Here is a 15,302-nt window from a genome sequence, read left to right on the forward strand (position 1 = left end):
TTATAAACTCTAAAGGAGAAGACACACTAAGTGGTCTTGTCAAATGACTCCATGAATTCACTAAATTAGGCTCATTGCTCCAATTCCCAAATTGTCTTAAGACAGTTTCAAGTCCTGTAGGTCTCAAGAATACTATTCAGTTTACTCTAATGGTTTATTTCTAATATTTTCCTCAAGTGGATATAAGTTTTTAAAACTTTTGATTAACAAAAAGCATTTATTAAAAAGTGACATTGTATACCAAGCATACCTCAACAAACAGGTCTAAGTTAGGTTAAGAAAAAGTGATTTTACTATTTTTTCAATGTTTTAGTAATCAAAGATACATCAGAAATTTTTATCAACATGGCCTAGCTAGTATCTACAAACTAAATGGATACAAATCCAGAAAAACTTGATGACTGTGTAGCCTGTGCACCATTACGTGGAAATACATGCTTTCTGTTGGCTTTCTGAAGACCTCTACTATAACTTAGCCCACACTTGACAGTCTAGTGAGCTTAGGCTAGAACCACAGGCAATGGGTTCATCATGCTGCTCCTTCTGTCTGATGTCATGTTTTCCTCAACTCCTTTGCTTTCACTTCAGTCCACTGAACGATTCTAACTGTTCCTGTTTGCTAGGACTTCTCTAGATAGGCTCTCCAAAAACCGAAAAGGACCAATCTTTATTTTAATTCTAGTTGTAGAAGTATTTTTCAATTACTACTACTTAATAAACTTTTTTTCATTTGTATTTTTTATATTTCTAAAAGAAATCTAGCCAGAAACTATCAAAAATTTGATAATCATTAAACTTAAGCATGACTGATTCAAACACTAAATACTATTTTAAATCTGGGGTTCTCAGATTCCAGACTGAAACAATTAAAAAGGTTTATTATCTAAACTCTGAATGCCACCTCACTATTTCTGATTATACCCTTTATTTTAAAACTTAATATCTAGCTGGGCATGGTGGCACATGCTTTGAGAAGCTGAGACAGGAGGATCCCACAGGTTCAAAGCCAGCCTCAGCTACTTAGTGAGGCTCTCAGCAACTTAGTGAGACCTGTTTCCAAATAAAGTATAAAATAGGTCTGGGAGTATAGCCCGGAGGTAGAAAGCCCCTGGGTTCCTCCCCCAGTACCACCAAAAACACCCTTAATATCTGCATGATTTCAAAAAGGATACTGTTACTCTAAAGTCTCTCCTTGCATGTTTACATGCAATCATCCATTTGTAGGGAAGTCTTTTAAAATCAGGTCAATTTGTTTACATCTTGTCTGAGTAGCTCACTATTCTCAAGCATCACAGGCAACAGTCAAGCCTCAGAAGCACAGTGCTATGTATCGACAGAATGTAAAACCATTAGCTGGGGCCAAAGATACATTTTCTGCATAGTAAAAATTTAAATTAGCATTTACTATAATTTAACTTAATATGCAGTGAAAGCCATTTAATTACAACTCTAGATTCAGTGTGCACAAATAATTGAAAAAAACAAGTGGCGAGTTTTTATTAGGCAAAATAATCACCATAAATTAAGAAAAAGTTAAAAAAACCTACAAGGGCATTTATTGTCAAATAAGCAAAGAAGTAATTAAATCATAAAGTAATAAATTTACTTTCATATCAACTGTATAAAATAAGATCTGCAAATATAATTAAAACCCTAAGGATATATTCTCTTGCATCATCTATACTACAAAGCTCCCAGTCAATTACTGATTACTCATTTCCCACCTTGGGAGAGTTTTAAGGGAATTTTCTGAGTCAAGGGCTGAAATAAATTCCTCACTCACCAAAGTGTTCCCAAGCCACATCAGAGAGAAAGCAGACATGCACACCTCCTCTAACTGATTTAGGCAAAAAGAAACACTGACACTCAAAGAGCCACACTATTATCCAGTAACAAAGGCTTCTTCTCCCCAGTCGGATTATCTCATCTCTGCACAGTTTACCTGCCTTAAGGACCAAGGCCTTGATTCAAAATAAGCTGCACATGTTAGCTAATTTCTATACCTCCCTCAATTTCATAAGTAGTAAAGAATGCTCAGTAACACGTAAGCACAAAGTGTATCAAAAAAGATCAAGTTAGAAGGCAAATATACACAAACACATATTTTGAAATATATTTCCTCTAAAAGATAAACCGTGAAAGGAAAACTGTTTCAATATATAATTAAAATTTGGAATATCATGTAAAAAGGTCAAAGTTGAAGGACAGAGAAAGAGATAGAAACTTATGCAAAGGAATGTTTTGCCTCTTCCTCCTCAAATAAACATAAAATTATTTCTTATGATATATTAAAATCAATATAAAAGGACACATTTCATATTTAATTTTAAAATGCTGTAACATTTTTCATAAATTATTTATCTAGACATTAATTTTAAAAAACTTTATGTAATCAGTTTTTCTACCAATTTCAAAAGCACGAAGAAGGTAAAGACTAAGAAAACATCACATAAACATATGATTATAAATACAGAGTAATTGCATGTTATTCTCGTTTTAGCATATCTCTTTCATAAGCAGTTGTTTAACCTTAATATGGATTTTGTTAATGCAGATGTACTAAAATCAAAATACCCTAAGTAGTTCCATACATAATTTGTGGACTCTAATAATGTTACTTCCTACTTTAACATTTTTCCCTATGTAAAACCTAGTCCCAAGAAGATGTTTCATAGGAAAGAGGGTTTTGTTAGTAAATAAATCCAGAACGCCTGGATTTATTGACTTGTTTTAGAAATCCTCTTAGATTCACAATACACATGAATATCTTAAATTCTGTGAAGCACTGAGTACTGCTTATTTTTCTACATTGGTTATTCCACAATCATGTTACCATTTTCAAATTTTCCAAAAAGATTAAAAATAAAAAAAATTTAAGTCTTTCAAGATTACCTAAAAGAAAAATTCTGTTTTACCTTCCTATAATGCTTGTCACTTTCAGATCCATGATCTGTTGCTCTAAAGGATGTTTCTCCAGGTGAACCTTAAAGATAAACATGCAAATTAAATTCCAAATTATATCTAATCAATTGAAAAGTAAATGGATTTTAGAGCAGCTTGGGTTCAAAACATCAAATCACACTTATTTATTTATTGTGTACATATATATTTATTTTGTGACACTAGGGGTTGAACCCAGTGGCATTCTACCTCCAAGCTACACATCCAGCCCTATTTTATTCTTTATTTTGAAACAGGGTCTCACTAAGTTGCAGAGGGCCTCACTAAGCAGTTGAGGCTGGCTGCGAACTGTGATACTCCTGTCTCAGCCTCCCAAGTACTGAGATTACAAGCGTGCACCATCACGCCCAGCTCAAATCACATTTATTTTTATTTTAAGAAACATTACTGGTAATCTATGTAGAAAACTTTTAAAACTCACAGCACATGACTTTAACCTATTTTTAAAAATATAAATATAAAAGTAAAAATTGCAATAGAAAAGGTCTGGTAAAGATTAGTTTACATGAAAGTACTTACAGTTCAGTCAAATACCCATGCCATCAGACCATGTATATAATACAAGTTAAGTTGAAAGTGTCAACCATGACAGGGCAGATGAGACAAACTAAAATTACTTTTCATTTCAATTATAAAAATAATTAGATTTCAGGAAAATATTTTGGCTAAGCAAATTTTCTTGTCATAGCTTTAATATATGCATATTTAGGAATTTTAGTTTTATTGTAAAATAACTTTTATTCTTTCCACCTAAAGGATAATGAGTTTGCTTAATATAGTTCTGGGGTTTGAAAATTCAGCATAAGCACCACTGTAAATTTTGGTCTGCAACTTAATTTGCAAGTAGTTTATTAGAAGCATTTAAAAGGCATGTTAAGGTCAGCAAAAATGTCTGTTTACACACCTAACAAGAGAAGTAGGTCAGAAGCTTCTATGACTTCACTAACCAATTTGTGACCTGTGAAAAATCAGCAGAAGGGAAATAAAAATTTTAAATTTAATAGGAATGAGAAAACAAAGATGCCTGAGATTTCAAGATTTATATCACACTAGGGTAGTAATGGGCAATATGCCAGGGTCAACCTTAGAAATTCTATTCATTATGGCCTATTATAATTAAATTTTGTTTTAAAATCACCATATGAAAAGCAAATACATAGGAAGTCTCATCTACTTGTCAAGAATAAATGATACGGTTTTTCTCACTCTCTAAAAGCCCAGCATAAATTTCCATATACATTTTCACATTCCTGGGCAAGACAAAGATAAAAACCAATGTGCAAAAAAACTTCCTGTTTATCTTTTTTTAAGAAAACTTGTTTTTCATTTGTACTAAATGTTTTAATTTAAAAGATGAGAATAAACAAATACATCTATATATTTTCCCTCTGTGGTAACTAAGTCTTTAAGTCAAACAGGTCTTTCCTTACCTGTGGTAAAAAAGTCTTTCAATAAGTGGAGGCTTTCAACAATCTTGTCAAAGTCTGGTGCTAACTTTGCAAGGTCTTCTGAATTAGGAAGGGCTTTTCTAATTTTTTCTGGAGAAGACCAAAACACATAGTCATATAGAGTCTCAAATATAGGCGCCAGATATGAATCTAACGGCTATAAAAGTATTAATTTGTTTAATCCTCAAGGCAACCCTATGAAAAGCTACTACTGTCAGCCGTATTTGCAGATGACAACCTGGAGCCAGGGTTCAAGTTCAGGCAGTCTAGTTTCAGAATCCAGGTTCTCAGCCTCTATACTGCAGTTCTGGCCAATGCATTAAGTTGAAAAGTATGCGTCATAGCCGGGCATGGTGACGCACACTTGTAATACCCGCGCTTGGGAGGCTGAGACAGGAGGATCACACAGGTTTGAAGCCAGCCTCAGCTACTTAGTGAGGCTCTTGGCAACTTAGTGAGACCCTGTTTTCAAATAAAAATATAAAATAGGTCTGGGAGTATAGCCCAGAGGTAGAAGGCGTCTGGGTTCCACCCCCAGTACCACCAAAAAAAAAAAAAAAAAAAAAAGTATGCCTCATGAATATTAGAAAAACAGTTTAGAAGTATGCCTTTCCCAAAGAAATTTTTTTGACATAAAACAATTTCATCTTTAAGAAGTGCTGTGAATAAGTGCTTACAGAGATTAATTCCATCTATGTATATACCTAAGATAAGAAATGTTTAAAACAAAGGTCTGTGGAAAATAATTAAAATTTTTTAAAAAGATCACCATGAGTTACTGGCAATTAGCTATTAAATTTTTTTCATCTACTTATTAAAAAAGGGAGGGAGAGTATATAAGTAAAAAATTCACTCTGAATAATACTAACAGATTTTTACTTGGCTAACAAATGTAGAAGTAACCAAAGTATCCTATCAAAAAGAGCTGTTAGGTGGATCATGACACATGTGTTCCAGGCAACATTATACAAATTTGAAAATGATATTTAGAAAAGTTATGTGGCAGCATGGAAATGCTGACAAGATGTGTAAGGTAACAAAAGACAAGATACCATAGTGAATGTCTCATGCCTGCACAGTTTTTAAAAAGGAAACTAAACCATTAACCACATGCAAATAATAAGTACAATTAAAATAAAATGTTCATGAGGATGGTGGCAGCTATGTTAAAATGATGGGCTATTAACATATTTTCTCATATAATTTCTTTAATAATCCATTACTTTTTTTTTTTGAAGCACTGGGGATTAAACCCAGGGGCTTTCTACCTTCAAACTACACTGTCCGTCCTTCCTTCCTTCCTTCCTTTCTTTTTTGCGGTACTGAGGATGGAATCCAGGGACATTCTACCTCCGAGCTGCACCCCCAGCCCTATTTTTTATTCTTTATTTTGAAACAAGGTCTCACTGAGTTGCAAAGGACCTCACTAAGTAGTAGCTGAGGCTGTCCTCGAACTGCGATCCTCCTGTCTCAGCCTCCCAAATGCTGGGATTATAAGTGTATGGCACCACACCTGGCTTTTATTTTTTATTTTGAAACAGGGTCTCATTAAGTTTCAAAGAACCTCACTAAGTAGCTGAGACTGACCTCAAATCTGCAGCCCTCCTGTCTCATCCTCTCAAGTACTGCGATTACAAGCATGTGTCACCATACCTGGGTAAACTATTATTTTTATTATTAAAATAAAACTATGAGCCGGGCGTGGTGGCGCACGCTTATAATCCCAGCGCTTGGGAGGCTGAGACAGGAGGATCGCACAGGTTCAAAGCAAGCCTCAGCTGGTTTAAGAGACCCTGTTTCCAAATAAATATAAAATAGGTCTGGGAGTGTAGCCCGGAGGTAGAAGGCCCCTGGGTTCCATTCCCAGTACCATCAAAAAATAAATAAAAATAAAACTACTACATATTAGATTCAACCATTAAGAAGCTATCTCAATAGAACAATTTCTCTTTATTAAAGAAATGACTCTTAAAAATATTTTAGTGTTGATACAAACCAAAATCGATATAATCATCAATTTCCCATACAATGTCAGGCACAATCCATTTATAATCGCTAAGGTCTGGTATCATATCTTTCCACTGATCAAAAGTCTAAAAGATAAAAAAGTATGTTAATCAAATGCTTTAAATGCCATGTAAAAACATAATGAAAAACATTTTAATTAAAACACATTAATCTAACAAGAGTGATGTATCAAGTATAATACTTTAAAGAAATTTAATTTGCCTTAGCTCTCCAAAAAACAAATTAGTAGGAAAACACATGAAATGCTTATTATTCTACCAAATATGAGAAATATAAAAATTAAAAATATACTTCTATTTCAAGCTGGCATTAAACAATACTATGGAGCAGAAGAAAGAGACACCGAAGGACATGATGTCTTGCCTTTGGTCCCAGAGTTGCTAAGAAGTGGACGTGTGAACACGCAACCTAACTTTGCCATCTGCGCTAAATGGCAAAGCTCAAAACCAAACCTAGTTGTCTCCACTCACATCCCAGGTCATCTTCCTCTAAGCCATTTTAGTTCCTGTAATTCTAACTAAGTAAGGTGCAGAATGCATTTTCTTGTTAGCATCATCTACAACAACCTACTACACATAGTAAAATACAGTAAATGTTTAATCATCGATTATGTTTTACCACATAAAAAATGACTTCTGCTACAAAAATTCAAAATAATCATGCTGGAATAAATAGACAACTAGAAGCAAAGGTAAACTCACCTTTTTAGCTGTGTAGCCACCTCCAACAGCAGATCCCAGTAGGAGATATCGAAGCTTTAAGAGCCTTGCAGCTAATCGTGCAGGCCAAAAATTTCTGCGGGGCTGGTAGCCATATTTAACTGGAGAAAGTTTTAGTTTATGTAAAGGAGGGTTTGTTAAAGAAGAGAACTGTTGAAATGATGTCCTTAATTGGGGTCTTTGAGGCTTTAAGATGGGATGATGTGAACGATGGATACTTCTTGAAACCAGATGCAGCTTCTGGAGTGGTAAGCTTCCTCTTATTCCTGAGCTATGTTTCACCAAGGATTGGCAGACTTCACTAAAAGAAAAATGAGTATGGGAGAAAGGTTAGACATGGAAATAATGCATAGGAAATGACATAAAAGAGCAATATTCTAAAGGAAAAACAGACATGCATATGCACTAGCTACCTTTGTCACACAACTACATTTACTAACCATTTGCTATGTGCCAAGCTCTGCTGCAGCATGTGCTCTCATTCAAGCCTGCTAATAATCCTATAGCAAAAGTACTTGTATTATCCCCATTTTACAGATAAGAAAAATGTAGCACAAAGACATAACACATTGCCCAAGTTTACACAGACACAGGGAATAAAAGTAGAATTCAAACCCAGGCAGGGAAACTCCCGACACTGCATTGATTTACTCTAAGTGAGCTAAGATACTAGTCCAAGGAATTTAACCCAAGAAAAGGAAGGTAGGTACTTGTTTTATGAACTTCTATCCACTGAAAGTAAATTTGAAAAAAGAAGTACACGTGAATTTTTGTTTTCAAGCAGATTTGAAAACAATTATTCTTTGCTCCCTCATCTATGTCTTCCTATCCTAAAATAGTCCAGCGATAAAAATTAAGAAAATTAATTAGTTCCACCTCAGATTCCTAGCTCCTAGAAAAATGAAAGGAATAACAAAAATAGGCCCCCGAAAGATTTTAATCTAAATGCACAAGCTAACTGAGTTCTACCCTATTTTCCCTTTTTTTCTTTTTTAGCAACAGGACCATATGCCTGATTTTAACACACATTCAGAGTTGCCTACTATTAGCCAATCCTAATTCTAAGTAGTTCAAAATAGTTATTTAATTGCACAGGGCTGAAAACTTAAGAAATTGAGGAACAATGTTGTAAAGGACAGTGGGAGGAAAGGGCTATTTCTTAGGTTCCTAGGAAGTGCCAGACATTATGCCAGATGTTTTTACAAGTGTTACTGCAGGGTAACTGTGGGGGGGGGGGGAAACAAACCAAAAAACAGTAAGGTATACAACTTCTTTTATAAATCTCTTTTTTAAAAACTGTGTCTCGCTTAAAGATAAGAGTGACTGGTAAATAGTGGAAAGGGGATTGAAGCTAGGTTTGGTAAAGCCCACATGCTTTCCACAGGAAACACGAGTGGGCACAACTGTGGGAAGTAGGAGATGCACAGGCAGGTGTGGCTCTGAGCAGGAGACTGTGGTGACATGCTGGGGTACCTGCAATCTTCCCTGGGACCCTCAGGACAACACAGAGACTCAGGTCTCTATGGGAACTTCCAACTCAGGAAACCTGAGAAAACTAGCATTCAATAGTAGGAGAAAAATAAACATTGCTAGATTGGGCACACCGCTCATTTGTAATTCTACATGTGAATGTTACTTCTGGTCATAAAAACATTTACCCTCTTTTTAAAAGTCAGTAACCATTCTGTACTTTTTTGAAACCCTATCTCAAGATAAATCATTTCCACCAAATAAAAAGTAAAGTTCCTGTCTTTTTTATTAACTGAGATTAAACTTTTTGGTCTCAGACTCTATATAAAAGCAAAATCTCAACTTTAAATTGCCTTGACTCCAACAATCATATACATATAAAAGTTAATAACAAAACAAATCCTTCCAAATCAAAGGAACAGCAGAGATAGTTAAGTAGTACAGAGTTCAAAGGAAAGCTAGTGTCCTTAGTAGCATCATTAGTGAAAACTCGGAAAAATTAGAACTTAAGAGTTACATGGAAAGTAAAACAAGACAGGAAAAAGGGAACAGAAATGAAACAATTAAAGAGATTCAAAGAGCTGGCACAGGAAGTTCACAGGGGGCAGTAAAATTGAAGAGGTGGTCTAAGAAAAAACTGTGGTGCTACTAAGTATCAGGAAGTTTGGACTTTATTTTGTGAGCAACAAGGAATCACTGAAAGTTTCTGAACAGAATTAGACTACACAGTAAATTAAAGAGCATATTAGCATATTATAAGGAATGTTAGGTAAAAGTACTTCAGAAAGGGTCAGACACAGAGGTGCAAGCCAATAATCCCAAAGACCTGGAAGCTGAGGAAGGATGATAAGGATCACAAATTTATGGCCAGCCTAGGCAATTTAGCAAGATCTGTCTCAAGCTACAAAAAGGCTGTCAATGGGGACAGAGGGATCGGGATGAGGATTTAGCTCAGTGGCAGTGTGGTCCTGGGTTTCATCCCCAATACTTAAAAAAAAAAAATCACAAACAACAAAAAACAACAACAAAAATACCACACAAGATCAGGAAGAGAGTAAAAGATGACCTTATTTTGACTGTACCTACTGCATCTACACCCAACCTCTTCTATTCCACATAAGATTATAGCAAGGGCTCCTTCTCACTAAAGGCAAATCTTTATTTGGTATTCTCTTTCTCTCTCCCTGCCTGTTTTAAAATAAGGTTTTTAGCAATGTCTGACATTGCTGACACACCTCCTTATAGTTGGACCATCATCTTCCCTTGGGAGCCTCTAGTTTTATCCCTACTGGCCATTTCTTTTCAATCTCCTCCTTCTCAACTACCTTTTAAAATGTGGGGAGATCATTAAGACTCAGGTCCAAGCTATTTCTCATTTTATTCTCCCGAGGCAATCTTATTTATACCCACTTCAGTTGCCAACCACATACTCAAGTTTCTCAAATTTTCAGTCTAGCACAAAACAGCTAAGTTCCACACCCTGTGTCCAATGCCTACTCAACATCATCACATATATTAAAAAGTTACCTCAAAGTCCAAAACTAAGACCCTCACCCCACAATACTGATCTTCTGCAGTAGTCCCTGTCACAGTAAATGGCATAAGAGATTATTCAGTTAAATAAGCCAACATTTCTGTTGGAGATCATTTTTTATATACCCCCATCCTGTCCATTACCAAAAACATTCTTCTGAATACAAATCTGATCAGTCATTCACCTGCATCCATATCTTAAATTGCTCCCCTGTACTTAGAATAAAATCCAAACTCCTGGTCACTAAAGTCCTACCCAGTGTGGTCCCATCTTTCCAATGTGCCTCCAAGCTTCACCCACACTAATTTTCTATACTTCTTCAGTTGTAAAACATTTCTTCTTACCTCAAGCCATGAGAACACTGCCTACTTAACTGCTGCTACTGCTTACCATCAGTTTCACCTGCAAGATTCTCTCTTGTCCCTGGACCTTCACTATAATACAGTTCCCTTGCTACACAGCTCCTGGCCCTGTGTACTTTTTCTTTATAGTGCTCATAAAATTATTATTTAATGATATAGTTATTGGATTAATATTAACTTCTACTAGCAAACTAAAATTATAAGGCCAAGGGCCTGCTTGCCATTGTATTTCTATAGTTTGCAATGCTTCACAAATGATCAACACTCAAAGAAAATTTGTTGATGAACATAGGTCCTTTTAAGAATCAAACTACAATAACAGGTTAACATACCTAGCAAAAGCTAACACAGAGTAAATGCTGAGTAATGTCATTTCAACATAAATTTGTACTAAACTCAATTAATGTATGAATGAATAAATAGCATGTTAGCCCTCAAAGAGTTACCTGCATTTTTTAAGAAAACAATCTGAATATATATCCAATGAGATGAACTCTAGGACTGAGTTCATTTCTAGGAGGTATAGCTTTTCATTATTTTCTCCTGCTTTCACTTCCAAACCCCTAAAATTCTTATCCACAATGGTGGTAGCAATAACCATGGGTGTGAGCCAGGGGCAGGTAAAAGATATTCCAGTATTTCAGGTCAGTAATTACAAGCAAAATATTCTTCAATTAGTCCTCTGAAAAAGATAACTGACTTAAAGCAAAGCATAGTACTTGGAAAGACATTCTCAAGAATTATTTCTCAAGCTTCCAATTCAAAAGATAAATGCTCATACAGGAGGACGATTTTTTTTTTTTTTTTTTAACTTACAAAAAGGTCCTCTTGGGATACAGGTGAAAAAGTGAAAAGAGGAGTCACAGAGATTTACTAAAGCATCATCTGAGGAAACAGTGTTTGGGTCACATTCCAACCCATTCCAATCCAGCCAAATGTTGCCCAACAGTCCAGAGGCTGAGCAACCTGTCAGGGAAAGCATGCCACATGTGTGTGTTGGAGGGGGCCTTCACAGAGTAAGCCTCCAACAACACTGGCATTTGTTTTTTTGTTTTTGTTGCCCTTTTTTTGTTTGTTTGTTTTTTTTGGTGGTACTGGGGTTCCTGGAAACCCTTCTACCTCCGGGCTACACTCCCAGACATATATTTTATACTTTTGTATTTGGAAACAGGGTCTCCTAAGCCAGCGTGCGCGGCTGGCTTCGAACCTGCGCGATCCTCCTGTCTCTGCCTCCTAAGCGCTGGGATTACAAGTGTGCGCCACCATGCCCAGCTATTTTTTATACTTTTTATTTGGAAACAGGGTCTCTTAAGCCAGTGTGGCTGGCTTCGAACCTGCATATGAACCTGCGTGATCCTCCTGTCTCCACCTCCCAAGCACAGGGATTACAAGCATGCGCCACCACGCCTGGCATTTGTAACAAGCTTAGATGACCTGCCCTATCTCTAAAAGCCCTAAGATGATGCTTGTTAGTTGATGTATCACATACCTAAAACAGTGCAGGGCTCAAGCAGCCCTTTCACATTTAAACAAAATCCAAAAAAGCCTGGGATGCTTAAGATGAGGACGAAAATAAACATTATTAGTCCTAAAAAACCCACAGATATGTAATTTTTTTATTTTCAGAAGGATTGAAAAATACTGCAGATGATAAATAAGAGCATGTTGTTATTAAAATAGCAAAGAACAATAAAAAAGTCTATAGGATTAAGTATATTTAAGAGTTAAAAATGAGTTTAATAAAGGCTAAAAAGCAATTCATTGAAATTAAAGTTTCAATGTCCAATATATTAAAAAAAAATCAACAGCAATACCAGAAAATAAATTGAGGAGGTAGTCTAGAATGCAGAATAAAGAAAAACTGTGAAAAACATAAAAGAAAAGTGATGCAAAGAAGTGGTATTCAAAGAATGTAGTAGGATGGGAGTGAAATGCATCCTTGGGGTGCACAAAATGATCCACTTGGATTCACAAAAGAAAATACCAAAGCTTCTGGGTAGAGTATTTTTTTTATATACTGTTAAGTCTGTGTTAGGGTAGACTTATAATGTAAATAATTAATTACTACAGACATAAATAAACGTAAGTATAAAAATGTGTGAGCAGGACATGGTGGTAAATGCTTGTAATCCCAGTACTTTGGAGGCTGAGAGAGAAGGATAGCAGGTTCACAGCCAGCCTCAGCTACTTAACAAGAGTTAAGCAAATTCCAGCCTCTGCAACTTAACAAGACCTTGTTTTCAGAATAAAGAATGAAGCCAGGAGTGGTGGCACACGCTTGTAATCCTAGCATTTGGGAGGCTGAGACAGGAGGACCATGGTTCGCGGACAGCCTTAGCTACTTAGTGAGGTTCGTTGCAACTCAGTGAGATCCTGTTTCAAAATAAAGAATAAAAAATAGGACTGGGAATGTAGCTCGGAGGTAGAGTAACCCTGGGTTCCATTCCCAGTACCACCCCCTAAATAAATAAATAAATAAATAAATAATGAAACACAGGGCTGGAGGGTGGATACATATACTAGGGTACATGCATTTCCTCTTTTAAGAGAGAAAAAGTACATATCATACTTTGAAAATCATGGAATACAGGATCACTCTAAGAAGATATTTAACTAATATTTAAACTGTTTAGAAAAAAGAACAGGAAAAATGAAAGGAAGAAAATAAAGAAATAAGAAAATTTCAAAAAACTAAAGAAAGATAGTGACTTCTTTATGAAAGGGCCCATTGAGTGCCAAGTTAGTTAAGTGGTGAAAAAGAAAACCCAAATTCACAGCTAGACAAAGCCTTGAGAAATTTAAGACAAAGGGTAAAGTTGTCCCAAAAGTTTCCACAAGGAAAAACAGAATTCTGCATGTGAACAACACTAAAAATCAAATGTGATGCAAAATATATCCCCCATCCCAAAAGATCACCTACTCTTTTCCTCATCTACCATCTCTTTTAAACTATATAAAATTTCCTATTATGCAATTATTTTTTCATTTATCTTACACAAATGTTTCCTGTATAAAAATAAATGTTGGTCATTCATCTTCTCACATGTCCACAAACATGCATTACTATATGTATGTAAAAAGATGTTTACACTCTCAATTGTTGAAGAGCAGGAATTTAACTGTACTTCATGACATGCAAAGGAAATATAGCAAAAGACAAATTCCAGAACCTGGGGCTTTTGACCTTCCATATTCACTTTTTATAGTAACTAAACTGTGCTATACCCATGAGATGTTTTAAAATTATAACTCTGTGGAATTTCAGAATTTTTCTACACATTTTAGCTTCATTTGCATATGCTTTTTTGCAGTCTTTTTAATTTAAAGAAAATAAGATGTTTCTCTATTAAATATGTTAGGTAGAAATATGAAGGGCATAAACAACTTACTTCAATACCAATTACTGTGAATTTACTCAAAAATTAAAATCCCATGAGATTGAAAATATACAATTATTCGAACTGACCAACACTGTAACAATGTATCTCACCTAGTTCTACATTTGATTTGTTAATTTCCACAAACAAATGCATTCTATTATATGTATACACATCCATACATATGAGGGCATACATAAATTTTTATGTATATATAAAACCCTAAAAATTATCTCCATCGTTTAAAAAAAATCAACACTGGTATTTAGAAGTGGAGTTAATTGAAGAAAACTAAGTTTTTCCAATTTTGCCTCATGTATATTACTTCCTATTGAATAGAAACAGCGAGTTAACCATGGAGGTTATCTAAGTTTACTAGGACAAATTATGTACAAAGATAATTTTTTTTTTTTGGGGGTACTGGGGATGGAAGCCAGGGGTATTCTACCTCCGAGCTCCACCCCCAGCCCTATTTTTTCATTCTTTACTTTGAAACGGAGTCTCACTAAGTTGCGAAGGGCCTCACTAAGTAGCTAAGGCTGGCCAGGAATCTGCGATCTTCTGGTCTCAACCTCCCCCAAGTATTGCGATTACAAGCGTGCAACACCAAGCCCGGCTTAAAATCAAATTTAATATTATTAAAATGCATATAGCAATCCACAGGATTGGAAATATTTTTGTGGTGCTTCTACTTAGGATTAAAAACAGGTCAGGGCAGCAATGACAGTGTAAATAGAAAGCTGGTGCCACATTCACCTCTTTGCTTTAAAAACGAAATCTCCTTTTCTGAACATTAAAAAAAGTTCCTATGAAGAAGGCATCTTTAAAAACCATCTGTGACACCGCGTGCGTCACTACTCTAGATATGACTCCAATCAGAAAGACAAGGAAATAGAGGCTCCTTCACTCAGGAGAATCTAAGTACCTGCAGGTGCAATGTACAGAGGGTGTGGAGGTGGACGGAAAGACAGAACTAAGCGAAACGCCGAGAGGACGATGCATGGGCAGAGCCAGACAGGAAAGGGAAAGGGAGGAGGAAAAGAAGAAGAAATAAAAGAGAAAAGAGCGAGGAACACAGGGTGTAAAGGGCAGGGAAAGAACAACAGTGAAGGATCAAGACTGAGAGGCGCCCAGAATCTTCGAGTTGGCCAGGGTCAGGGGTAAGGGCCGGAACTGAAACCAACTCTTCAGATAAGGCCAGTCGGTGCTCCGGTCACTTTGGATCCTCAAAAATAACCAGCCGCTCTCGGTCTGGACCGACGGTTATCTGCATATTTTGGAATTACTGATGGGAAAACCCTAGTCCTGAAATAACGGGGCCAGGTCGAGCTCGCACTTACCAGGCCACGGCGGCCCGACGTAGACGCCACATCCCTCCCGCAGAGAAGTTACACTGGCGCCGA

General features: G+C 36.1%; 1 protein-coding gene across 8 annotated transcripts in view; it reads right to left on the reverse strand.

Annotated features, from left to right (window-relative positions):
- OPA1 (OPA1 mitochondrial dynamin like GTPase) overlaps positions 1 to 15,271 on the reverse strand; it is a gene marked incomplete at both ends in the record, with an annotated part of 97,072 nt that extends 81,801 nt beyond the window's left edge. For 2 of the 8 annotated variants that reach the window (XM_080695625.1, XM_080695622.1), the window contains 6 exons: positions 2,916 to 2,983; positions 3,866 to 3,919; positions 4,392 to 4,499; positions 6,406 to 6,502; positions 7,139 to 7,457; positions 15,240 to 15,271. In XM_080695625.1, coding sequence (XP_080551751.1) covers positions 2,916 to 2,983; positions 3,866 to 3,919; positions 4,392 to 4,499; positions 6,406 to 6,502; positions 7,139 to 7,457; positions 15,240 to 15,271 — 678 coding nt within the window. The remainder of the gene's footprint in view (positions 1 to 2,915; positions 2,984 to 3,865; positions 3,920 to 4,391; positions 4,500 to 6,405; positions 6,503 to 7,138; positions 7,458 to 15,239) is intronic. The other 6 variants (XM_080695628.1, XM_080695624.1, XM_080695627.1 and 3 more) reach the window with 3 other exon arrangements.
- Positions 15,272 to 15,302: the final 31 nt, after the last annotated feature.

The sequence above is a fragment of the Muscardinus avellanarius genome (genome assembly GCF_963383645.1).
Source record: "Muscardinus avellanarius genome assembly, chromosome: 5".
NCBI classification, from domain to species: Eukaryota; Metazoa; Chordata; class Mammalia; order Rodentia; family Gliridae; genus Muscardinus; species Muscardinus avellanarius.